This window comes from Branchiostoma lanceolatum, chromosome 9, assembly GCF_035083965.1.
Source record: "Branchiostoma lanceolatum isolate klBraLanc5 chromosome 9, klBraLanc5.hap2, whole genome shotgun sequence".
Taxonomy (NCBI): domain Eukaryota; kingdom Metazoa; phylum Chordata; class Leptocardii; order Amphioxiformes; family Branchiostomatidae; genus Branchiostoma; species Branchiostoma lanceolatum.
Window position 1 is genome coordinate 14,323,731 of NC_089730.1, and position 27,430 is coordinate 14,351,160.

Consider the following 27,430-nt stretch of genomic DNA (forward strand, 5'->3'; position numbering starts at 1 on the left):
GCCCAGTAAATGATCACGTATGAAATTTCATACGTCGCCCACAAAATCCGTACACATGAAATTTTATACGCGACATAGCATCATTTTTTGAACGTATGGCACTCCATACAGGTATCATATGCGTCTATTGATTTTACAAAAGTTAACCTACAAAATGGCGTCCTTTAAATGATCACGTATGAAATTTCATACGTCGCCCACAGCTGAACCGACTTATACTAGAAGTAGAACTTTGCAAGGCCAATGATTTGGTACGCAACGGCAGTTGTCTGCCCGCCGAGCGAACGTACCAAATTTTCCCGGCCGCGTAACAAACTGCCCACCGAACAGAGGTACAAAATGTACGCCAAGCGAACGTACCAAATTTTCCCGGCCGCGTAACAAACTGCCCACCGAACAGACGTACCAAATGTTGCCGGCCCGCACGAAATTTTGCCGGCCACGTTACAAACCGCCCACCGAGGAGGCGTACGAAATGTTGCCGGCCCGCACGAAATTTTGCCGGCCACGTTACAAACCGCCCACCGAGGAGGCGTACGAAATGTTGCCGGCCCGCACGAAATTTTGCCGGCCACGTTACAAACCGCCCACCGAGGAGGCGTACGAAATTCTGCCAGCCGCCCACCGCGCCGCCAGGATTTGGTACGCAACGGCAGTTTCATACGTCGCCCACAAAATCCGTACACATGAAAAATCCGTGCACATGAAATTTTATACGCGTCATAGCATCATTTCTTGAACGTATGGCACTCCATACAGTTGTCATATGCGTCTATTAATTTTATTAAAGTTAACTTACGAAATGACGTCATTTAAATGATCACGTATGAAATTTCATACGTCGCCCACAAAATCCGTACACATGAAATTTTATACGCGACATAGCATCATTTTTTGAACGTATGGCACTCCATACAGTTGTCATATGCGTCTATTGATTTTACAAAATTTTGGGTTAACTTACAAAATGGCGTCCTTTAAATGATCACGTATGAAATTTCATACGTCGCCCACAGCTGAACCGACTTATACTAGAAGTAGAACTTTGCAAGGCCAATGATTTGGTACGCAACGGCAGTTGTCTGCCCGCCGAGCGAACGTACCAAATTTTCCCGGCCGCGTAACAAACTGCCCACCGAACAGACGTACAAAATGTACGCCAAGCGAACGTACCAAATTTTCCCGGTCCGCCGAGCGTAGTCTGTATAACGCAAACTCCAGCTGTCCGGGGGTTTCTCTCCCCTACCCTCCGTGGGTGGATAGCCGTTACAGGCGGCGGGCGGACACGGGGCTTGGCTGAAACCAGGCTACGCCGAGCGAACGTACCAAATTTTCCCGGCCGCGTAACAAACTGCCCACCGAACAGACGTACAAAATGTACGCCAAGCGAACTTACCAAATTTTCCCGGTCCGCCGAGCGAACGTACCAAATTTTCCCGGCCGCGTAACAAACTGCCCACCGAACAGACGTACAAAATGTACGCCAAGCGAACGTACCAAATTTTCCCGGTCCGCCGAGCGAACGTACCAAATTTTCCCGGCCGCGTAACAAACTGCCCACCGAACAGACGTACAAAATTCTGCCAGCCACCCACCGCGCCGCCAGGATTTGGTACGCAACGGCAGTTTCATACGCGTATGAATTTTATCCGCGTATGAAACCGACGTATGAAACGCCGATTTTTGACCCTGAGTGCTACCTGCACCACCCACGTTCCCACAATACCAAACGCACGCCTTCTTTCAATATGTACAATCAAGAGATTTTTAATCATTTCTAAGGTTCCTACGGCCACCATACCAGACGAAGATGTTTCATTCCTTGTAACGCCAGCTAGGATACACGTGCCAAGTTGAATTTTCATATTCACAGTGACCGTCAAGCAGACAAAAACTGTTAGGGGCCATCATACAGCATTCCACTGGCAGGTAAATACTTGACATAGAAGATTTCTTCAACTGTTTATAAGTTAATATTCACCTATACTGGATTGTCACTGAGTGTGTAAAATATCATGCACGACAGGAGGAGGACATGCCCAATTGAAATTGACAAGGGGAATGGTCGGAAACACTTCCAGATGGGGGGGGGGCAAAAGATATATGGTGATTTATGGCGCTTGGCGGTCAGTAGTCCAGACTGATGTGTCTGTGGTGACCTCTGTACGACCTTCAGTGAACTTTAGAGGTCACACAGCACAATGGATCATGTAAGAAACAAGAGGACAAGTAATGATACTAATATGGAACCCTGACTTTTAAGTCGGTTGCACATAGAAAATGACCATACTGTCCTAATCAAAAATGTAAGCAAGTGACCTGTTCCTTCTAGGCCTAGGATCACCCAAGGTCCCGGAAGTAGAAAGGTCACGTTCCGGTCAGTTTGGGGTCACCCTTGTCAAATGTTCTACCACATAGGTAGAACATGTTGTATCATGCTAGCCAGAACCAATTTCAAGTTTGAATACTTTGGAATGTAGTTAATTATAAGCACTTGCTGAACAATGTCTTGAAGACGTTACCATGAAACGGGACGTTTCTTCTACAAGAACAATAGCCCGTTTAACCATGGATTTGGCCGAAACTCATTTTGATCAACATCTAACGTATCAAGAAGCTCCTACAAAGTTGATCTCCCCATACACAGACAGGGATGTATGGCATGCATGGTGTACACCGAAGCGTGTGGCGCAGTCAGGACCACCACAGTTTGTTAGGGACGGGTCAGTAACGACGGCACAAACACAAGTTCAACCGCATAATCCTCCACCACCCCGCATAGCCGCGCTGGGGCCGCGCCAGGTGTGCCGAGAAAAGGAATGATCTAGGGCCAGACTACAGATGAACTGAACCTGCCATATGTTTAGGTCACACTAGGAAAAAGGGGCCCTGCCGGGCTTTTTTTTTCACTTTCGGGCGTTACCCCTACGTGGCCCTAGGGGGAACCATGCGACTGCCTGGCTATTTTTGGGAACGACCGGGGCCCTGGAGGTTTTAAACATGGAGTTAAAATCAACCACGGGACCCGGTAACAAATAGGCCGCACCGTGAGCTAATCGTGAGAACACCGAGAGGCACCCTTCCGGTGTCCGGCAGTCCACCGGGACAAATTTGTGGCTTTGGGGCCCGGCCGGGGCTACACCCCCTACGGGCACAGGTGCAAATGTGATCCTAGAAAAACCATGGTGTTTTTGCTGATGCGAGAGAGCCTATTACTTGCATCATGGCAGAAAGCATTAAACATTTCCACATACCATACAGTAGAAAATATATAAAAAGATGGTAACATTTCCAAGACAAAAACTGGAAGTTTTGCTGCAGTACCAAGTTCAGCCACCAGAGGTTCCAAAATCGCAATGGCCTGTCAGGTTCACAACACCTACCTGAACACCAAATATCATCACAATCCACCAAGAGGTTCTCAAGTTATTGCTGCGGATAGACATACATCCAAACATGCAACTCAAAAACTATACCTCCATTTTCATGGAGGTGACTTCTGACTAGGTAGATTGCAACATTTTCAGATAGGTCATTCACAGCTACTTGATGCTACCCTAGTAAGAAGCTATTTCAACCCATCTTCAGAGGGCGATATTCTACTTTCTTGACAGTTAGTAAAACAGGTGAAAAGTGTCAAGGGAAGAACCTCTGAAACGGTCCCTTAATGACCACTTCACTCACGTTACGCAATGGGTCGTTCTGGGGTGTGCTTCGAGACAGAGTCTTAATTCCTTAAGACGTCGGTTTTCTGTCTTCTCAATTTAAGACAGGAAATTTACTCGGGAAGAAAGTGAATTGACTCCGGGAGGTCACGAGAAGAAGGCCGGGCCGCTCGCCTTTGATCGCGCCCCGGATAATTCGGGTCGAGCGGTTCGCTACAAGCGGGCTCGTGTTATATGTTACTACTCTGAACACGCCCGAGTTTTTCGGATGGATGGTCTAAGCGTCCAGGTGCAGTGTGTAAAGCATCCGAGGTTTGTTTCGGCGAGGAGTTGTATATGCAAGTGTTTAACTCAAAGGAGCGAACTGATGGGTCAGCTGTGTACAGAGAGGCACAGGGAATATCAGGGATACACTTGGTACCACTCGACTTCTTTTAGTTATACCTTTCTATTCTGAGGTCTACATTTTATGACGAATACAAAACCATGTGCGAAAATTAAACTCTGTACAATACAAAGTGGAGACAGCATGGTCATTTTCCCGCTCAGTCCTACTTTTCCTGTCGTCTGATTCTGGTCAGAGTTGGCGCGTCACGTGACCTACAGGTGGCGAGAACGCATCTGAAGGAGAACTATGGTGATTGGCTAACAAAATGTGCTTATTTTGGCTTTCTGATGGGTACAATTCAATCTTGGCATAACGCGATTTATATTTTCTCCATATCTCACGTTACCACACGCGGAAATCAGGCGTCACCAGCAAATCCAAAACAGTACGCCACATCACTAATTGATTGAAACACTTGGGAGGAGTTTATTTTCTTTGCAATTATTCCGATCAAAAGATTAGTCTAACGTAAACAAGTGGCTTTTTCAACATAAATACCTCATGCCTGACCGCTATGGTTGATACGCCTATGGAAGTCACAACACTCGACAGCTAGCAGCACTAAGAGGGACATTTTTCACGGGACATGTGGCTGAAACTTACACTAATATCAAATTGAACTATTAAGATAACGATTGACCACTGTCGGCACTGACCAAGAAACAGAAACAGACGATGATAAGAACAAGCAATTTTAAGGCAATCTGAACTAAATCCTTGATTTTGTTGACGGAAGAAGGGAGTAAACGCGAACTACTGAGACTGATTGTTTCATTGTGTTTAAGGTCATGTTTTATTTTGAAGAAGTTATCTTGTTGTAATAGAAACAAATCTAGATATAGGTTTGGAGAATAACAAAACAACGGAAGAATGAGGCCATGTTGATATAACGTTACACAGCGGTTTTCCAAAGACTCCCTATTCGGTGTTCCACGTAATGGCCGGGCACTTGTCAATGGAAGCCGGGTGGGGCGGCGTCGTCCGAAAAACGAGTAAGCACTTTTACTATAATTTTCTTACATCGCCTCTCCTGAAGCTCCTACATGAAGCTCCTCCTTTCATGAATACATATACAGAATAAATGTGTATGAACAAAAGCCATATGTGTTATAGATGGTGCGCTCTCAAATCTTCTTATATTGAGGAATGCAGTGGCCTAGGTGCCCCGACCATCGCGTGCAAATCGTTTAAGCCCCCGTCACAAATCAAGAAATTAGCTCGGCCGACTTGTCGGCGAGCTCCAAATGGCGATTGTCGGGCGAAGTACGACCGACGTCCTGTCGATTCTACGGGCTTCGGGCGAATTTTCGGAGCTCGGCCGACGTTCGCGTGTCACTGGAAGCTGCGCTTAAATTCAGCGAGGCCTCGGCGACGATTTTGGAACTCGCACAGCTCGTCAACAGTTTGCCCGTAGCTCGCCCGAGCAACGCACAACGCTCGGCCAATATTCGGGCGGGCATCCGACGATTTTAGACCCGATTTTTGGTCGGTCGGAGGTCGCCCGAACTCTTCGGCCTCGTGCGAGCCTCGCACGGGCCTTGTACAATAATCGGACGACCGTCGTCAGTGTTCCGGCCGAGTCATGAAAAGTAAAGCGTGCTTCGGGCGAGCGTTGTGCAGGTGTTGATGGGAGCTTGGACGGGCCTCGGCCGAACTCCTTGTTGTTTATAGATAAAAGGAAACGACAGTTTGGTTTATAACATAAGATGATAAATGATACTGCAATATTAACTAATACTACTTTCAACTTGTCGAAGAATGCTGCCAAACTTTTCTAATGAAAGACAATTCAGTGCAAAGTTAAATTTTCATTAAAAAAAAAAATTACAAATAAAATGTTGACACCGAAGACAATGCTTCTTGTTTCCATTTTGGTATTGGTTTGGATGTTTCAATTTGTATATTAATGAACTGGGGCTTGACTTTTGAGCTTTGACTTCACTTCCTGCGTTTTTTCTCCACAAAATGACTAGTTGAACGTCCACTGAGTCATTATAGATCTATGTTTGTCTGCCGAGGCACGCCCAGGCGTCGGCAGGGCGTCGATAGGCTTGTCAACGGTCGGTCGAAGCTCGGACGGCGTTCGCCCGACCTCCGGTCGATTTCTATTTGGTGAAAATTTTTGGATCGGGGTTAAACGACTGATCTGTTGACTTTGTGGCTCCTGCACTTGTATTTTGATTGGTCTATAACAAAATTCCTCTTTATGTGATTATTTTCAGTGTGCCCACCTACTTCACCTGTGCCCTACAGATTTGCCACAACTCAGAAAGTAAAGTTGGTCCAAATTTGAGATTGTTACCAGGCCATTTGATTCTGACTTCGTCCGTGTCCAAGAGATGGTACCGTCTTATGTGGGATTTATGATTATTAGCGTTCGACGGACGTCGCCCGAGCTCTGTTCAATTTGTGACGGGGCAGGTTTTCAGTGAAAAATACGGTCGACGCTCGGGCGAATTTGAAATTCGGCGAGCTTCCGGCGATCTACAAAATCGGCCGATGCTCGCATGAATTGTGACGCCGGCTTTAGCGACACTGTCGCGAACCTTGTACACCTATTGAGCTGGCGGCACGGTCATTTAGTCTAACGTTTTACACAGAGTACTTCTTTGCACAAAGTATTTCTCCAGCAGTTTGGACCTGTCCCAATGTCCACAACTTAGTACAACATGTCGAGCGTCAGGAGTCAGCTTTAGAATAAACCTAGACCCTAACATTACACAAGTGTAATCCCCCAAGGTTTGTCGTGTCTTCCAACGTGTTTTAAGAGCCTTGCGAACCTAATCTCAAGGTTGGAGGGCGGAGGGGAGGGGGCGTAACTTTCTAAAACACTTCACGTTTTTCTGTTTTAGCAGAACATATCAGGATAGAATTCGAACAAAAAAACGTTAGAACATCAAATTTAATGTTATCTAACTCCGGTCGAGCCATTTCCTTGTATTTACTTTGAGTGCTATGAGTCCACTGGTCTATCTATGACTTCACACCCAACATCTGCTTGGAGTTGCTTGTTCGTGTGCCATAAAACAGGACAGGTTACTGATTGAAAGTGTTACGACCTTCCCTTGCAACATCTGCTTGGAGATAACTCCGTATGCGTAGCAGCCCCCCCCCCCCCCCCCCCCCCCCCCTCCTCAGCTCCGAGACGTGTTTCACTGCCCCCATCGGGGTGGTTTATTAGTATACGCCCCACGACTCCGTCCAGGTCTTTTACGGACATATTTCTGAAGTTGGCGCGGCTTATTTTCGTTTCGTGACCGGCACATCTGCACGGCTCCACCCGGTGGGAGTTCCGCACCTGGACGGGAGCCAGTGATACAGGCAGACGGCGAGCCAAGACTGTCTCTCTCTCTCTCCCTCTCCGCCATTTCCTTCGCGCTTGAAGTAGTCGCAGTTCCCGAAGGCTGCATGCGGGGAGACCTTTTGGCCTTTACTGAACTAGAGTTTCGAAGAAAGGTACACGAAGAAAGGTACACAGTCTTTTGCTTTGAAACCACCGTACATCTACTTCAAGAAGCTAGTAGTAGCTTCTAAGATCTTCTAAAGAATGCATGGTCAATGTACAATGGCGACACCACCCTTGGGTAAAACTGAAAGATTGAAATGATCCCAGATCGTTTCTGGTAAACAGTAGGGTGCTACTGTTTTGGCTGGGGACCTGGAACGTTACAACAGTCATATTCAGACCTGCCAAAGAGTTTAGACTCCGTGGAATCACAGCACTCCCAATGGAAATACAAGGAAATGGCTCGACTGGAGTGAAATAATAAACATCCCTCTTGTCATCCTCGTTTGTAGAAGCGTACAAATGGTTTGATGTCTGCGACCTGCGGCTAAGGAATTTCTGAAACAAACAGGCCGAGCAAAAGAACGTTGGAAAAAGGACTATATCCGCCCCCTGAAAACATTGGATCCTCATGATATAGCTCTTAAACAGTTTATTCAGACTATGAAATCCATTTCACGACCTTAAAAGCAAAGCTAAGCGGAACACATCGGGAATGTGGCTGCCAGCTGACAGTATCAATCACATGATGACCCACATAGGAACAACTGTTGACTAAAAGGGAAAAACAGTTCTGTAGTCGTTTAGTTAAGTCAAGTCAAAGTTTAAGTAGTATGTTAGTAGTAAGTAGTAAGTTAGTAGTAAGTGATGAGTTAATAATAAGTTAGTAGTAAATTAGTGGTAACCGTAAGTAATAGTTTACCGATAAGTTTGTTTACCGCTGCTACTGAAACATTTAGGAACAACTGACGACGGGAGGAGTCCAACGATTCTACGTTGCCTAGCAACAGCGACATCAAAAGATGTTCTCGATTAAATCTATCATCTGGTCTAGTCTGTGTTGGTGTATCGGACTACCGGGGCTTCGTATTGTTTAGACACGGTGGAAAGGGTGGACAGGGCTGAGCGACCATCGCGTAACCAAACCTCAACTCACCCACCGAACCTACGCAGTAGGCGCATCCTGGGAACGAGGGGTCACGCCCAGGCAACTGACCCATGGCTACCATGGGACCAAGAACGGCGAGACCTGTGCGATTCGATACATAAACAAGGTCAACTCACAGCTTGTGTGTCTGTGAGGTGTTTATGTAAAAAGGAAGACCACTAACTCATCGTACAAAATATGCTGATACACTATTACATTTTGAGAAGACAAACAGAATGGAGGCATAAGTCATACTCGCCAGATACCAACCTGTTTCAAAGTAGGAGGTCAATAACAACACAACACAACACAACAGAACACAATGACAACAGTACCAACAGCCATGTAATATCTAGAAAGGAAGACAATAGAAATAAAGACAATTTTAGAAGGGATGAACCGTTTAACTAAACTTACATTACAGCAGCCTCATTACTCTAATTAGGGTACCTACTGGTTGAGTTTCAAGGTGAATATTCATGGTAAATAGCTACAGGTAAACTAGAAACGTGAATAAAATCCATTCCTTTCTTTTGCATGCGCACCAGTTGGCCGTGTGTGTTTACACCAAGATTATGAACGCTGACAGACATAGGTACTTTCTGTAATCAGTCAGTATTTCGCTGTTTACCTCCAATTAAATACAAATGAAACTACGCTGACAACTTGAATGATAAACCGGACCTTACTGTTTGTATCTGTCATCACCTCCTGACAGACCCCTTCGGCTGGGGAGTATAAAAAAGACGAGGTTTTGTGTAGTGTAACCTCAGGAATCGTGATTAAACAATCTTAATCCTCTGTAAAACAGAAAGTTGAATGAGGTCAAGTCTCTGGCGGTGGCGAGGTATTTTTAATGGCCATGCCCTTTTCCCATTTGGTATTTATCGTGCATTACGGCAAATGGATTTTACACTCACCATGCCAGATTCTATCCAAAGAATCTTCAAGCATTGCAGTAAGAACGGCTTTAAAAGTACCACTACCATGTCTTAGTCCAGTGAGAGTTGTTCTTTCAATGTCTCAAACGACACAGAGCGCCCGAGGCAGGACCAAGCACCTTGGCTTTGTATTGAGTGCCTACCTCCCCCTTTCAGGTGGTTCCGTTTGGTATAACTGCAAGGGTATGTAAACAAGCATAGTCCATACATGGCATATACGGCTGCAGACGTCTATATTAGACATAGACATATAGGACTAAATGTCATTCTACGAGTTACTGTTGCGTCTAACCAATAGACGTATTACAGATCATATTCGTAGCTCTTGGGCTATATAACGTTAGATATAGAGTGAATATTGTTGCCAATTATTGCGGCAGAGAAATCTTCATCAACGTAGTGCTAGACGATCGAGCGATTCTGGGATTGGGCAAGATGCTCGATAGGTACTAGCCGCTAGAAGCTAGAACGTTACGCGGAAAGGTGGCCATTCATTAATACAGAAACAGATAAAGAGACAAACAATCTGTTGACGACAATCACTTCAATGGTGAGCGGCAGGTGGTAATATACTCACGACCTTTCTTTACTTCACCCCCCTCCCACTCTTGAACAACTTTAACTGTTGTGTCCCACTACGGGCCACAACCACAGATGAAGGCTCATCAGTCCTTCAATATGGAAATAAGGATATAAATATACTTTAAGGTATTTTGCCTTGAAAAAAGGCACTTTGAAGACGAGGACAGACACTTTATCTCTCAGTCACACACATTGCTTGCCGACAACATATTTGAAGATGTTTGATAAACTCCAGAGGGCAGCTTCTCTCCGGGCTGATTAGTTCCAGAAAATTGAGTAATTGGACTAGAATTCCTGCCGATCTGGTGATGATAGAAGCTAATAAACCATCGGGAGAAGGTCGGGAGATCGGGTCTTTTGAACAGTACGGCGGACAGAGTTGAAGGAGGGAAGGTGCCATGATGATGTAGCGGTCTGATCGACTTTGCTCATACAAGACGCCAGATCTGAGACGCGTAAGCCCTCAGTTTATCTAAATACCAAAGAGATAGCAATAGCTTGATTGTAATCAGACAAGGTACTTCTGTGTATCTTGCTAGAGCACGAATGTCTCGGAGTTTGAAGAAGAGATAAGAAGGATTGCTACAAGAAAAGGACCTACGAGCTCAAGTGAATTCAGAACTTACGAAGCGACAGATATGTCTTCTAGACCCTTCTTGGACCCATCAGTTTTTGGTGACATTCCCCACACAATAACTCTCGAGAACCTACCAATGATATACAAGAAGGCCTACATAGCAACAACTGTAAAGGATTATAGATGCACCAGATACATAGGATTACCGTTAGCCTTTGCAGAAACGTTTTCTGCAAGTTTGGCCTTGGCCTGGAAACGTGACACAGAAATATGCCCCACAGACGGACGACCCACTGACCTCATTAGAGGCGCTGACAAGGGGATGAATTTTATCATATTATTTACTGTTTAATGAAGTGGAAAATGCGGCTCATGTCGTCTGCGTGGGTTGGTCATGAGTCCCACAGGCAGTTGGGTGAGTTATTTCAAGGTCATCAAGTCGGAACAGGAATATATTTCTCGGACTCCAATATGTCGTTCTGATGTAGTTTTTCACAAATCTTTCTCGTAGATTAATAATCATGTAGACGTTTGCAATTAAAGCGTAGAACAAATCGGTTTAACAGCACTCGTATCAATTCTCGCGGCGCTATTCTAGATAAAATGATAGGGATCGTAACTACAATATGATCTGAAACTGTTAATAATCTTCAAACAAATGTTGGGATCAAAGATCGGCCACAGTTTTGTCACCGACAACAAGACAGTCAGAAAACCTTCCCTTCCAACGATTTTGTGGAAATTATCTGAGGAAAATCTGTGCAAGAGTACTTTGTAGCCTCATCTGTTGCACTGATGGTTTGAGACCGTCAGACGAGCCGTTTTCCAGTTCAGACCGCAGCTGGTCCACAGTAAAGAACTTGGCACGGGCACTGGAACATGGAAATGCCACAGGAATTTACAGACGGTGCGCACATTTTCTCCTGATGTCGGCTTAAACTTCGCTTTAAATATTTTGGGACCCAAGTAGACCGCAAAGTTTAAGGTTTAGATGGAAAACAAAACTTAGGTTGCGTTTATGTATCGCCATGGGTCGTTGTATACTTTATAGTGGTTAGCATAAATAGGCATATTGTGTTGTTATAGTGTGCCAGAAATAAGAATGTATGAATTTTTATGCTGTTTGTTGCATCATCTGACAGAAATATGCCTGTCTCAAACATGAAATTATGGTCGCTACCCTTTACAAAGATATATAAACCGAAGCATTCCATTCAATTACGCTGTATAGTACATGCTTCATTTACATTTTTACGACTTTTTCATTTGATCCTCACATTTACCTAATTCTCATATCAGTTTTGTCTGTCCCAACTGAAAAATCTTTGCCAATAGAACAGGTGCAAATAACGTTTATTTCTGTTGGAAAACATCATTTCAAATGAGTCTTTTTTCCTAGAAGAAATAAACTTTTCTTGGTAAAGCCGACTTGAGACACGTTTTTACAATTAGACACTTGTCGGTAGAAACAAAATGGCTCCACCAAACCCACATATATCACACAGGCAACACACTGAGTAAGCACATTTACGTATCTCTGGAATGGGGTTGCTGAAATGAAATATGTTTCAAGAACAAGTCGCTCCTCAACCTTCTCCCGACCTTCCCTGCCCAAGAATCTAGCACAGAAATCGGTCCAGATGTCTTTGGGCGGGGTCAGGTTGTCATAGCGACTAGTCTCACGTGCGGCCGTTTAGCTGGCTTATGCGATGAAACACCAGAGGCCGGATTGATGACGTACACAAGCCATGTCCGTATATGGTCAACACCAAACTGAAGAACTCCGAAAGCGAGATGATCTCCAAGCAGATGTATATAGTTACGGAAGATAGTAATGTTTCAACGCAACGCAAACTTGTGGTATCATTAAACAACAGCTATCAGCCACGCAAAAATCACGACCAGAACATGAGATACCACAACCGAAAGTTCCGCTGCAATGCCGTATAGAAAGCCGATAGCGAGCCCATGATTGAAGTTGACCTTCATTTTCTCGACCCCTACCGACCTACTATCATGGCATTAGGATCCATCCACTGCATCTCGAGTTATGCTGTCCACAGACAGACACGGGCACAGACAGACACAGGCAGATAGGCACAGACAGACACAGGAACACAGACACACAGACACAAAGACACACACACACACACACACACACACACACACACACACACACACACACACACACACACACACACACACACACACCAATGGCACCAAAAACATAACCTTCTTGGCGAAGGTAACAAATAGCTCCTGATATCATTATGGACGTGACCTGTGGCACACGCCCGAGGTTCTGACTGGCTAGGGACCATGTAGGAATGTCCATAAACCTTCTCGTGTACCGGGTAGCTTTAAACCGAGCCTGGAAATTATTACCGCAAAATCGAGGAGATAAAAAGATTACTGACCTTTGGGACCTTGACCTCTATCATTAAAGATTTCTGTGGGTCAAAAAATCCATCACCAAACATCATTAGTGGAAAACTCAGAGAGGATGAAAAGATATAAGAAATTGGCCCCAACCACTTTTAACACACTGGATACTCTTGTCTATCCCTGGAAATTATTAGCGTAAGGCTGGGGGAGGAAAATAGTTCTCATGTTAAATTTGATACTTTGATATAAGGGTGAGGATCCCTGTGGGTCTCACTAGATAGTCCAGTGCTGGAAATTATTAGCAGGATATCGAGGGATGAAAACATCACTGATCCTTGACACTGTGAAATAACGGTTAAGACTCCTGTGGGTACAAGAGTAGCAAGACAATCCTCAACTGGAAATTATTACCGCAAAACTCAGCGGGGATGAAAATACATACCTGGTCTCAAACATATTGACATGTGGTGTGTTTTATAGACCCCTGTGGGTACAAGTAAAGTGTACCTCTGGAAACTATTATTAGCGCATAGATTAGGATAAAGAGATATCTAGCCTTTGACACGTTATTATGAAGATAAAGACCCCCGTGGGCTTTCACTGGAAATTATTATCGCAAAATTGAGAAGGCGGATAGATAATTGTCCTTTGACACACTGTACAGCCCACTGTGAACCAAAAGGTCAACCTCTGAACATATATACTTCATGTAGTTCGTTAGAAAAACGTAACGGTTGGCAGATTCAAATTGGAACAACTGTGTTGCAATGGACTGAAGGGCAAAACCAATCAGACGTTGTCGATCACAAAATTCAGCGAAACTTTGCGGTGTGGCGGTTTTCTGGAGTTAGAAAAATGAGTTTTGATTGTGGTAGACTGAAGTTCGGAAGAGATGACACATGCTTGAGTGGTGCTACGTGTATACACAAAGTTTAAAAGATCATTGCCCTACCTTCCCCCTTGGCAGTGGACTTGCCCGGATCCACGCTCTTTGCCGAGATTCCGCCGAAGACCTCGAAGCCGTTACACATGCCGGCCGGCTGTTTGGGGTAAAACTTCATGAAGTCATCCTCCTTGGGTTTGACATTATACTTCATATGGTTCAGCTCCTGTAGCCGCTTCATCACCACGGGTTTAACCATCAACAGCTCCACGTCCGAGCCTTCCTGCAGCGCCTTGGACGTGAAGTCGCACGCCGTGGAGAAGTCTGCCAGGATCGCCTCCAGCTGGACCCGGTGCATCCTCAGGTTCCTCTCCTTCGCCTCGCGGAGCTGGTCGATTCTGTCCAGCAGGGCGTCGCGGTGCATGAGCAGAGCCTTGACGTACGAGTCGGTGTACTGGTGCACCTCGTTGGCCACCTTCTCGGCCCGGTCGCGCACGGCGAGACTCATGGCCGCGATGCCGTCCAGGGCCTTCCGAAGGATGTCTAGGTTGGGCTCGGTCTGGTTGAGGAGTTCGCGCATGACGCAGGTGTGTTTGTCGCTGATGGTCGACACGAAGGCGCACTCGTGTTCTCTGTGCTCCGCCAGACAGCAGTCACGACACACCAGCTTGTCGCATGTCTGCACGTACAGAAGAGTTGGAAAACATCAAAGAATAATCACCTAGGAATAAGTATCACGTTTCTACTATCTAATGAAACATCTGTTTTACTGATGTTCTCTTCAATAGTCTAATAAGAGAAGTCAAAAAGCCACGTTCCCGACAGTAGCGTACGTCAAAAGTATTTTGTCATTCATTCATTTGGCACGTCTGTCATTGAGCGATTGCCAGTTCGTCTTGGCTGAAGTTGTCTTGCTACGTGAGGTCCCATTCCAAGCCAATCCTCCTAATAGCTATCACATTTACAACATAACTCAAACATTATAACCGACAAACTTGACTTTAAACATTATAACCGACGAACTCTACTTGAGAAGTCAAGTAATTGTAAAATGTTCCTTTTTTAAGGAAAATAAATCCACGAATACTACGATTAGCAGGTAGTCATGTTGTACAGATTTTGATGTTTCAATTTCCTGCGCAGTGTTGGTATAATTATAAGCCCCAGGTGCCCGTCTGGTACTGGTCTTAAATATAGGTCAGGACATGTGTTGCAGAGGTCTGAAAACAATGAACAATCGCACTGAAGTTGCCGTGGGACTAGAGGTGGTCTGGGGAATTCTGCTAAAGTTGCCGGGTCGAAAGACGTGTCACGCCTCGGAGACAAACAGTCTGAGAAGAAGTTGAAGAAGTTCAAGACCAGTCTGACAACTATACATGTACATAACACCTGTGTGTGCGAAAGTAGGGATTGTACAGTTAATAACCACGTATGCTCACCTGGCAAAAGAGTCGAAGTTCCTCGGTCGGGTGCACGGCACAGACGACCGGCTGGCTCACCCTCCCCACCCCCTTCTGTCTGGCCTCGTCCAGAGTCAGGACGTTATGGACGGACGTCTTCTTCTGCCGCCTGTGGGCCTGCACGCAGAACCCGCACAGGTTGACGGAGCACTCGAAGCAGCGCGCGATGGCGCGAGAACCCTCCAGACTACTAGTGTCCGTACAGAGTCCGCACAGGATCTGCTCCGCCTCCTGGTTCAGCGACGCGATGACCAGCTCGTTGTTGATGATGAAGTCCGAGGGTAGCTCCTCCACGCCGTTCTTCGGGATGTCCACCTCGATGTCGCAGGACGGGCACAGGATGGTGGTGGTGTCCCGGCCCTTCACGGAGATGGAGAAGCTGGAGCCGTTCAGGACGGACATGGAGCCGCTGTCCCGGTCGTCCGCGCCGCCGCCGACGGCGTACGGCTCGATGGTGCGCAGGCAGGCCGAGCAGAAGGAGTGCAGGCACGGCAGGACCCGCGGGTCCGAGAACTTCTGCTGGCAGATCCCGCACCGCAGCCGAGGGCTGGCCGCGTTCAGGGGAGTGGGCGCGAACCCGTTCGCGAAGCCGTTCATTTGAGGCTTGGACATCTTGTGTGCAGGGTTTGTCGCACCTCCTGACAAACGAGGACGAGGAGAGAGGATCAGGCTGATGCCGCTACGTGCCTGCCAGCCGCCCGGGTCGTCAGACTGAGAACATCTGAGATTCTTGTTGTGTAAATCTGAGAAGTCTTGGCTGCCGGATGACCCGACTTGACCGGCCGGGGCAGCAGACTGCTCGCCTATTGGCTGCCGCTCGTCCGGGGAGCGGGTAATAGGAACCTGATGGCGGGACGCCGAGTGTTTTCGTAGATCCAATACTGACAGGGACCGTTCACAAACCGACAAGAGAACCAGAAGTGTTCAAGGGTGAAATTACAGCTATCTGTACATCTGTCAGCTCGCAGGTGTGATCGTGTAGCCGCTGACATGTCTGGGTTTGGAGTGTTTGCCAGATTTGGCCATTTGAGCAAAGCATAAAACGCAGTATTACATGTATTGATAACTAACAATTAAAAAAGATTATAGAATTTGAAACTTCTGTGAAACCTTTCTGAACCAAAACAGAAGTGTGGATCTGGGTCAGGCAACACCTTCCAGACACCAGAGGCAATAACGGATCGCCCCTTACAAATTGTTTCCGGCATAGCTTAACCGGGGACAATAAATCTCAGAAGGTATTTAATTGGCGAGGTCAGAGTGGAACATATATAACGCACCGTAAATTGTACGGACACATACTGAAATCCGACGGATTCCTAGTTCAACCAGTAAGACCCCGGGAGGCCCACGCACATGTCTAATAACTCTGTGTGCTTGTTTTACTGTCCAGGTTTTTCAAGGTCTATGTTAGGCCTAGCCTGAATTCAATCAAGCCTTCTGTGACTGCTCGCCGTCCTGTAATCGGCTCCCAACCCAAGAGGGGAGGGGAGAGAAACCCCCGGACAGCTGGAGTTTGCGTTATACAGACTATGTTAGGCCCTCCTTCCACTAGACGGCGATCGCTGTGCGACCGTGCAGGGACCAAATTGCGTTTACGTGACCTTTGATTTCATAATCGGAATATTATGCAAGACGCACAAGTATGGTTTAGAAGATAACGCCACAAAACGTAAAAGAAATTCGTTTTCATCTGTGAAATTCGTTGAGCGATCTCTGTAATCTTTAGTCTTTCAGCGGTCGCAGTACGGTCTGAGTCCTTAGTGGAAGGGGTGTAAAGCCCGGGTTACACATAGCCGAACATGGCTCCCGAACACCAGCCGACTCAGGTCGGCTGAAGTTCGGGAGCAGTCTGACCAGTTTTTGGGCCACGCCTATCTTTGGCACCGAACATGCGACGATCATCTCCTAACCAGTACACGAATCACTCCCGAATGGGCCCCGAATGCTTTCTAGCCTACTCCCAACCATCCCGACCTCTAGCCGCAGACTGCCGAATCTCTCCTGACTAATCCCCGGCCGATTGCAGACCCTCTCACGCATTGAAATTGATATATTCAGCGACTTTCAAAAGAGGGGCCATTTTCGTTTTTAATTAAAATAATCCATTCTATTATGTTGTTAACATCACCAAGAGATCGAATTCGGATCATGGCTAGCTTTGATACTGCTTTTAGTGTTCGTCTTTATTTTTGGTCGTGTGAAGGTCGGGGTGGTTCGCCCACGTTCCGATAGTAGTCACTTGGTTGAGAATTAGTTAGCAGAGATTTGTCTACGACCTTGGGGTTAGTTATGGGAAGGTTGGAAACTAGTTGGGAGTAAGTCAGTAGTGTTTCTGGCGTGGTTAAGGTTCTAATTTTACTGCTGACTCGCTCCCGAATGCCAGCCGAACACTAGCCGACCGCGCCGAACACCAGCCGAACACCAGCCGACCCATTTCAGACCCTCCGTCCAGAGCCGAATGTTTTGAAATTTTCAAAACATTCGGCTGGCACAGCCGAACACCCGCCGACACAGCCAAACGCCAGCCGACTCTGCCGAACGCCAGCCGACTTAGCTCCCGAATCACTGCCGATTCACTCTAACCATGGTCGGGGGAGAGTTGGGAGCCATGTTCGGCTATGTGTAACCTGGGCTTTAGCGAGATGTGTCTTACGGATGGGGTTGGGGGCAAAGTGACGTCTATACATTCTTGGCATAGCAATAAAACCAGAGTTTCTCCTTACCCATCGTACTTGGCTTGGTGGCGATACCGTGCTGGCTATTCAATAATACTCGCCACCAGGCAAGTGTAATAATGAATTTAGTTGCACCATTCACGTAAATATATCGACGTTGGCATTTGCCGGCGGTGAAGGGTGAAGACATTTACAGTGAGTCAATTTCGTGGTCGAGTCGTGTGCGGAAACTTTGACAGTGATCGAATAGCAGAACCTAACATAGAGTAGTAAATTGACTGTATGTTCAATTGAATTGCGACCTGAGTTTCGGATGGCTTATTTGCTATTTTCAGCCATAGGCAAATGGTATTTTGGACAGCTAGCCATAGCGCTGTTACGAACACCTGACCCCAACGGATGTAACTAAGCCACCACTACCACCTTTATGACACACAAACAGTAAGTTACCGCTCATACACGTATCTAGACTATTGACCTTTTGTGTCAAGTTCACAATCGCTTTGCAATTTGCAAGAATAGAAGTAGTCGTGATGAATTCTGATAGTCTGTAGTCTGTTCCTGTAGCTTGATCAGGGCACACGAAGCTAAAACAGGGACAGATACCAGGAAAGCTAGCTAGCCTTCCAAGATCTAGTGTATCTTGAATGCCAACTTCTTCACTACCGTCAAAACCCGCCAGAGGACGCTTTTAGACTGACACTGCTCGGCCGCGAGATATAAGAAGTGCATAGTAAGAGATATAGTAAGTACTATACATGTGAATGTACATATATAGTTATTTTGGTCGCTCTTTTATCATCCAACCACATTGGGTACGATGGGTGCACGTACGTGTATGCTTTAATGTGTTTGAAAAGTGTAACTTTCACTCAAAATCAAGATGAAACTAACCGTTCTCCCTTCATGACGTCCGTGTTAGATGAATCGCTGCACAGAAGAATATCAGAGTCAAGAAGATGTCGATCGATATTCGGGCCTATTCACTATCGGAAAAGGAAACATTCCGAGACAGAAGCTGGCTTGACTTATGGACCTAAGACGGCGAAATGGCAGCCGTAAGATGTTTTAGAAAATAAATGGTGTGCGCATTGACTTGCGTCGCAGACTTCATATTGATATCAACAACTATGCATCTGCTCATGCATCATGTAAGGCTCGTCACGGATCTCTGACTTTCATGTGTGGACGCTGAACACATTTGTTCTGGGATCTTCCCTTCACTTCTTATCAGTTTCGAATTTTTACACACGCATGTGCAATGAATCATCCAACGGAATGAAACATGATTGTTGACTGGTACATGTAATTATACATTGATATACTCTACAGCGCAATTCAGGCAACCAATGGTTGCCTGCGACACTGTTGTTTTTATGCACACTGAATGAAAGCCATTCATTCATTCGTTGCGACAGATCAACAGTGAGACAAAAACCTTACACAGACTATACAAGGGACGAACCAAGAAGTAGAATAATGGAATTGTGTAAACACGAAATCATTGAGTCCTGAAATGATAACGTTGCAGAATTACACAAGTCAGCTGACAGGGAAGCAAATAGACGGCAGAATACAAATGCACAACCTTTGTTTACTCATAAAGACTATAAGATATATATACATTGTACAGACCTAAAGAGCACGAATCGTCGTTTGACAATCCATCAACTGTAAATGTGATTTAGATTGTCGAATGCAACACAGGATAAGTGTTTCATGACAGTTGTTGTTCCCCCATATCGATATCAAAAATCATAATATTGATGACTTCGTCGGGATAATTCTGATCTCCGGACTAAGCAGATGTTGAGCATTGGAATTTAAGCAAATGTGTGTCAGAGAAAACTGGATGAGTTAGAGAGAATGTCACGTACAACCTACGTAAAAACTCTCTGCAAACGCATTTACATCTAGCTGTGTATTGTATCTGTATTGTTTATTGAATATTGTCCAGCTACCAGGGCTAGCTTGCCCTCTAAATAGCCTTCGGCTAGTTGGGCCGCTATTGCTGTATGCATTTCTTTACATCCTAATAAAATATCAAATCAAATCAAATCAAATGCAGCCTCCGGCGTCCTCTGCCCGAGTATAAACCCTGCTCTTCTCCCATGACCTGACAGATGAGGATCCGCCATTCTCGTCACGTCTGCTTCATTCTCCTCGGGCTCTTACACACACCTGGCTGGGACTTACGGGGTCGGTGGTAGTGCCCCCCTCCCCATCTCGTTTACGAGTTGCTCCTTTATGAAACCTATACGCACACGCTCTCTAATATGAATAGTTTCTTTATGCAACTTATGCAAGCTCTCTAATATAGGTGGTTTCATCATGCAACTTATACAAGCTCTGTAATACTAGTAGAAGTCATTTATTCACGCAACTAAACTTGTTCAAGCTCCCTAATATAGAAGTAGTTTCTTTACGTAAATTGTAAACGCTCTGTAATACAAGTTGTTGCTTTATCCAACTTATACAAGCTCTCTAATATGGAAGTAGTTCCTATACGTAGATTGTACAAGCTCTGTAATAGAAGTTGTTTCTTTATACAACTTATACAGGCTCTGTAGTATAAATTCATGTGCACATAACGTTTGAGATTTGTACTAGCGAGATTGGAAGAATGATAGGACGCTGGGTTTTATAACTTACACGTCTTGTAAAGGTTTACAACTGTTGTTATCTTATATAGACATTGTCGTAAGTCATCTCCACTCATTACCAACTTACGACTATCTAAGGAAAATCTTGCTGTAATAACGTCTTATAACGGAGACCATGTGTTCCAATCGTATCGTACTTAGTTTTAATTTTGTGTCTGCGAATCAGCAACGTCCACTAGAAATGTCGTCAAATTCGATTTGTTATTGTCATTTACAAAGTCACGGCCCTTATATTTCACATGAGAGTGCTGATCGCATTTAAATGAGTTCATTTTGCCGGATCACTTTCGGCTGAGAACCGGGTAGACTTCAAATGCGGAGAATAGAAATGAACTGGCGGATCCCCGGGAAATTGAGAAGCTCAAAGCCTACCCCATAATGGCACTTAAAAGGCAGACCGCGCAGAACAAGGACTAATGGCGCACATGATGAGGAGAATCTAAACCCTGCGTTTTTAAAAGTCAAAGTCTCGCGGGGCGCATGGGTTGAATAGCATGTGGCAACACATTTTGTTGCCATTTAATTTCCTTAGTGTATTTGATAGGTTAGGGTTACAATTTGGTCTCTCTCTATTTGTCTCTATCTCCATCTCTCTCTCTCTCTCTCTGTGTGCCAGAAGGTTGCATGTTTCCTACAGACACATATGATCTCATATGTTGTATCTTTGAATTTGTGCCTGAATCTTCCTACCAGCTCTCTATCTCGTCTCTCTTTCTCCCCTCTCTCTCTCTCTCTCACTCACTCTCGTCTCTCTCTCGCCTCTCTCTCTCGTCTCCTCTCTCCCTCCCTCCCTCTCTCTCTATCTGTCTTTCTCTCTCTCTCTCTCTCCCCCCCTCTCTATCTCTCTCTCTCTCTCTCTCTTTCTCTCTAAAAGCGTAAGATATGTCAAAACCTGAGGGTTGGGGGTATACCGGGTCAAGACTGTTACGAGATTCTACGACCAGACGAGATGCCTGTCATGTCCTCGCCAGTGTGTCTTGGGAAATCTCCCATGTTAAAATGTTGTTTCTACACACACTGAATGATGGATGGACTCAGCGTTTTATTGGGAAGCCAGCAGCTGTGAAATGTGCTGAAATGAGACCGTTCAGCAAATTCACGAAAGGGGTGCTCTTGATTTTCTACGTGATGAGTTTCTTTCAATTCCTAACGTTACATTTAAAATGCACACGAAACAACTGCCAACCTCTATGCAAACCGGCTTTTCCCTACATACGGGGTTCCCTTGCATGTAGATCTTGCATGTAGAGACGCCCTAAGCCTATATACAGTCCAGTAGCAGATATGCTTTAACACAACGTTATTTGGTTCGTTCAAGTATATAGCGAATTTTCCCTGGACGACGCTGATTGGACGGGAGTCCGTGACGTCAGCAGGCTCCGCCGGTGGAACGGTTCCAGGGCTCTGAGAGAAGCAGACGACAGCCTTTAACAGGTGGTACTGGTGGGATCCGCTCCGCTCTAGCTCCGACTCAAGTCTCTCCAAGGTCAGTCCGTCTTTATTCATATTCTCCGCTTGGAATCCGACGGGAACTGTTGCTTGGGGTATTTCTGTAAATGTTGTTGGATCGGTACAGATTTGTAGGCCGAGTCTCCGGTTGTGGTCCCCCTATTCCCGGTCGCTGAAGGGAGTCAGCAAACCATTGGCGGACGACAATGCTGTTACAGTAAGGCGTTGGTCTTATTCAGAAGAAAAGGAATCATAAGATAGTAGATGTAAAATTGCCAAAGGAGCCTTTATGATCGTAGATCAAGTAGGTACTACATGTAGGTGCATCAAACATGTGTTTAGGACTTTCTTCATCTCTCACGCCGATATAGTTTTTCCCGGAGCAGTCGCTCAACACACCGTTTCATCATGCACTGCCTCCCTGCTGTTTTCTACCCTACGGGTAATTGATGTTTAGGGAAAGCCGGTTCATCAAAGCTGCAAAGAAATTCCGTGCTTCGGATAACAGCAGGAAATATACACTACGCTAACAATCTTTTTCCCCAACCTTTACGTGGAAACATAACCATAAGAAATTCAAAGAAAAGAATCCGCTTCGATTATGTCTGGATGAACGGAAAAATATTCATACATTCCAAGGTATACATCTGATCTTATATGTGTACTCTAATCTTAAAAACTGTTTAAAATGTTCAAGCAGTATAGATCTACCTTTTGAAACATGCAATAATTTGTGCATACAAAACTACCGTCTTATCGCATTGTGGAAGGGTTTCCGAAGCGGGCGATTTATTTAGCGTGTCGGAAGGCATTCAGCGAAACTGGCGCTGTGGCCATTCACGGCTAAATTTAAGAATGAGCCGCGCGTACGGTTAGGGCGGATTGAATTGGGCAACAATTCTCGTGAATTGACAACGTACGTCTTCCGGGTGAGCGGTAAAACCTTGGATCACTACTACATACGTCTGTTTCCGTAGCCGTGGAAAGCTATGGACGGACACATAAGAGCCAAAGTGTGAAAATGCCGTCTTGTTTGTCTTGACTATGTCCTTATCATTTCCTATCATGCATGACACAACAGCAGCCGTGAAACTTATTATACTTGATGGTAACAGCTAAATTTTGTTGTTTGCTTCACTAGCTAGTTGAGGATTTATTCGCGTAACATGTGACGTTGCATCCAGGATGTTTATTCTATTTTATCTTATTTTATTTAAATCATCTCTGTAAACTGTATTTGGTGCATCGAACATGAGGCATTCCCATTATACATTATTCATGTGGGATTTTGAGCCACATCGGACCGGTTGAACTATTCAGTGTGTGTCTCTGTTTATTGTGGTCAGGTCAAGAAATCCCTACTCCATATCAACTCATAGCTGCGTGTTTCCTTCATCAATGATCGATTTCGTAGGTACATGTATATAGCGTTATCCCCTCATTACGCTACTTATCCTACCGTTATCAAACACATCAACCCTTATCCCAACTATCTTATACCCGTTATCAGCACCATGCAGCTAACAGGTACGGAAATCAGATTCTATCTGTAACGTACTGACTGGAGGGTGTCACTTAATCTTGCTTATCCAGCAGAATTTTAGCGCGTGGGCTTTAAATTATTCATTCATTTGCTCGCATCTATTCAATTTCCTTCCACAAGTTTTGTCAATTGTACAAATCAACATAATGTGTGACCTATCCTTCTCGAGTATACGAGATACTGTTGGTTGTCCTTGCGTAATATTTGTTATATCCTCAGGTTTAATATGGATAGCATCAGTAGCTCTAATTGTCGATATATCGATCGGTTTGGCAGATGCTAGTCCCAAGCGGTTACCAGGGCAGGAAAATTTCCATTGATCGGTTTTGTATCTCCTGTGCCAGACTTGATCCTATAGTTTTGTCATTGTCATTCGTTCTGTGCAAGATGACTGTCTGGGAGACCTCACGTGGCTCTGGAGTCCAAATCCTGACGTGCATTTGTCATTAGATAATCTGATATTTACATTCATCGGTTTTGTATGTCCTGTGCCAGACTTGATCTTAGTCTTGGCAGTCCTTCGTTTTGGGAAGATGATAGTCTGTGATGATTATACGGGTGGGACCTCATGCGGCTTTGGAGTCCAAATCCTGAAGCGTACTGTCGCCCGCACTTTGTGATCTTATAGTCTTGGGAGTCCTTCGTTATGGGAAGATGATAGTCTGTGATAATTATAGGGGTGGGACCTAATGCGGCTCCGGAGTCCAAATCCTGAAGCGTACTGGCGCCCGCACTCTGTGATCATGGCTTGCAGCCTTGGCAGTCCTTCGTCCTGGAAGATGACTGTCAGTGGGACTAGCTCGTGGGACTAGCTCTGGAGTCAAAATCCTGAAGGGTACTGTCGCCGACGCTTTGTATGTGATCTTGTAGTCTTGGCAGTCCTTCGTTCTGGAAGATGCTTGTCTGTGATGTCATAGGTGTGGGACCTCGTGGGACTAGCTCTGGAGTCTAAAACTCTCTTTTAGTATTCCAAGCAACGTCAAAAAATATTAACATTAAAATCAAGATCTGTGAGACTGTCCTTTATATCTGTATCTTCTTCGAATTTGTGATGATGATCTAGATGTTATCTATCATATACTTGTCCTTGGCAATTTTTTAGTATGCAGCAAATTTACAATTTTGCCTTTTCACGCCTTGTGATATGTACACTCCCAGATATTAGTAAATATATCAAACAGCTACGGGCTATATTGTCTTGACATTTTAGAACCCCATCGAATGGTGTGATCAGCAAACCTCGCACGCTGATTGGCTACATGAATGTCACATGTCAACACTCTCTAAATATGGATCTCGCCCAAGCATCGTAAAACTCTTGACTTATAGTGCCGTTCTGACAGAGGAAATTCATATCTACTGTGAAGAACCTCTAGTATTTATTAATGACGAAATAACAGTTAAACCCCCTGACGCGCATAGCCTGCTCTTTCAATACATATATTGTAAGGCCACCGTGTTTAAATCGTCTATAAACTGAGATGGAAAGACCCAATAAACCCATAATCTTAAAGTGTTAAAGCGTTCAATTTCTTGTTAGGCCATGTTGATTTGATTATATGGATGACATCGTCCGTTTCTAAAAGAAAATATTCGGCCATAATGTGAATCGCACATAGCAGCTGCACAATAAGAAAATGTATGCTGTAAATTCCAAAAAATATATATTTCGGAAAACGGATACTGATGTCGTACAATGCCAATTCCAAAGTCAAAGAAGAAGATGTGAAAGGTAAAAAAAATGAAGAATTTACTATACGGCATGACATACTCTGTGTGTTAAGATTTCACGGTTCATTCTTCCTGACCACGTAGATTTCATAACGAAGGCAAATTTTCTTCGCTTAACTTCGCTAAAATTTTCCTTTTTTTATTCGCTCGCTCGCATCAGTTTTGGGATCCCCAGAGGATGTCATATAATCAAATCAACATGGCCTTACTACGAATTTTAAACGGCCGTAGGCCCATAACGTGACGACTAAGCTATGCGTGTACAGGTGATGAACCAGATAATGATGAAACCTTAACGGTCACGTGAAAATGTCCAGTTCCTTTAACTTCCTTGCGACCCAAATCTTTCAATTTCGCAAGACAAGAAGGCCAGTCTGAAAACGTGCTGTGGTTTAAAGGAAATTCTCCCGGCTTTCTCTAAAGCTCCCCTTATTCAATTTGTATGCTAAGCCTCCTCGTTCTATATGCAGGGACGTCTAGCTCTGAGCTTGGACCTGGCTCATATAGATGACATGTTCACTTGTATCAGCATGCACAGCCATCCGGTAAAGTGGTTATGTTTCCCCGCACGTTGAGACCATCTGTGTCGTGCAGGGATCAAACAGCCCATTAGACGTAAGTGGTGCGATTGTCTCGTTACAGCGTCGGGGAGGGGTGGTCCGTTAAGGGCTTTGGGGGCTGTAAAATAAATGGGTGGCACTTCCATTATGCCATTAAAGAAAAACATTTACGTACATGAAATATATACTGTCACAAATGTTTGGGACTGATGGCTAACTCAGAATGTGATGCAAACTGAACAGCCACAGGGTAACCAAGTTCAGAGGATGTAGGATCTCTCTTTGAATCTAAATATTCCAATCTAACTGAACTTGATGTTTGGCACCCAGGCTTTTGACACCTTATTTTCTTTTACTATAATTGTGGACTTACGTTTAGGGTATCCGTTAAATATTGGTCACACCTTCTGCAAGCCATATATTTTTAATGGCTATTTTACAGTGATTACTGTATCTCATTTCATTCCACGCTATAACATGGTTTACCCCTCCCAATTAACAGGCCTATCGTGTTGCACAGTCGCCGGCGTCCACCGAAGCCCCTAATCATTCACGAGCGCATGTACGGTACCCGCGAGGGTACTTACGGTGCTTTCACGATTTCTGTAAGAGCAATAAAAGATCGAGAAAGCGGTGCAAGGGCTCTCCGGCCTTTCAAGTCATTTCAAAAAGCCTAACGTCAACAAATTGTCGATGGAGACGCTCATCCCCTCACTCCAGTGGGAACGTTTCTTATTAGGTCTGGTATTTCCCTGTCCTCCCCTGGAGAAAGAAAGCACAGACGGAATTTTAAATTCTTGATATCGTTTTCACCTTGGAAAGGAACATAGGCCAGTTGTGCAATATTGAAAACGACGGCTTGGTCTTGTACCAATATCGTTCATTATCTTTATGTTATATGATCCCCAAACATGCATTGAAATTGTGCCAACGTCTAAACCACTAGAGTCTTGTGGAATAGAAGTTGGCACAATTTCAATTAGAGGTTCATGCAATGTGGGGATCAATATTCGGCAAGACGCGTTTTCATGCCTGAAAGACCTCGTTTTAAACATGGGATTTATAAACTCTACCAAAACACCATTGGGCTTTCTCAATAGGTAACTTCACTGGCAACAAAGACGGTCGATTTTCTTTACTGACTCCATATCATAGCTATGACGTGCATACACCGAGAGACATAGAGGCACTAGAATTAAGTTGCAAGGAAGGAGCAATTTTCAGTTCCCGCTGACATAAAGATGGAACCATCAATCACTGCCGTCTCAAGACGTCACAGAACATTAAAGGCAACCAAAGCAATATTAGGGCCCAAAATATGGAAATAAAAAGAATGCTGAAATCTTCATGGTAATGACATTTACTAACACTATTTAGCACAATTGCGTAATAACTTCATAGTTTGAGCATCTTAAAAGCACACAAAAACGTGCCGTACGACGATTCCCTTAGTTTCGCGAGCCTACAAAAACCCTGGCGACAATTTTCAGTG

At 44.9% G+C, this 27,430-nt stretch overlaps 2 protein-coding genes across 3 annotated transcripts in view; one reads left to right on the top strand and one right to left on the bottom strand.

The window, feature by feature from the left end:
- Positions 1–16,522, bottom strand: part of LOC136442619 (E3 ubiquitin-protein ligase TRIM45-like) — a 55,713-nt gene extending 39,191 nt beyond the window's left edge. Inside the window, exons 1-3 of the mRNA XM_066439564.1 lie at positions 16,507–16,522; positions 15,294–16,195; positions 13,924–14,533 (exon numbers count right to left, since the gene is read on the bottom strand). Coding sequence (XP_066295661.1) covers positions 13,924–14,533; positions 15,294–16,195; positions 16,507–16,522 — 1,528 coding nt within the window. The remainder of the gene's footprint in view (positions 1–13,923; positions 14,534–15,293; positions 16,196–16,506) is intronic.
- Positions 16,523–22,033: 5,511 nt separating this feature from the next.
- The window catches only part of LOC136442181 (Purkinje cell protein 4-like protein 1), a 29,961-nt gene continuing 24,564 nt past the window's right edge, over positions 22,034–27,430 (top strand). The window contains exon 1 of one of the 2 annotated variants that reach the window (XM_066438912.1): positions 22,034–22,141. The gene's annotated coding sequence lies outside the window, so the exon portion shown is untranslated. The remainder of the gene's footprint in view (positions 22,142–27,430) is intronic. The other variant, XM_066438914.1, reaches the window with a different exon arrangement.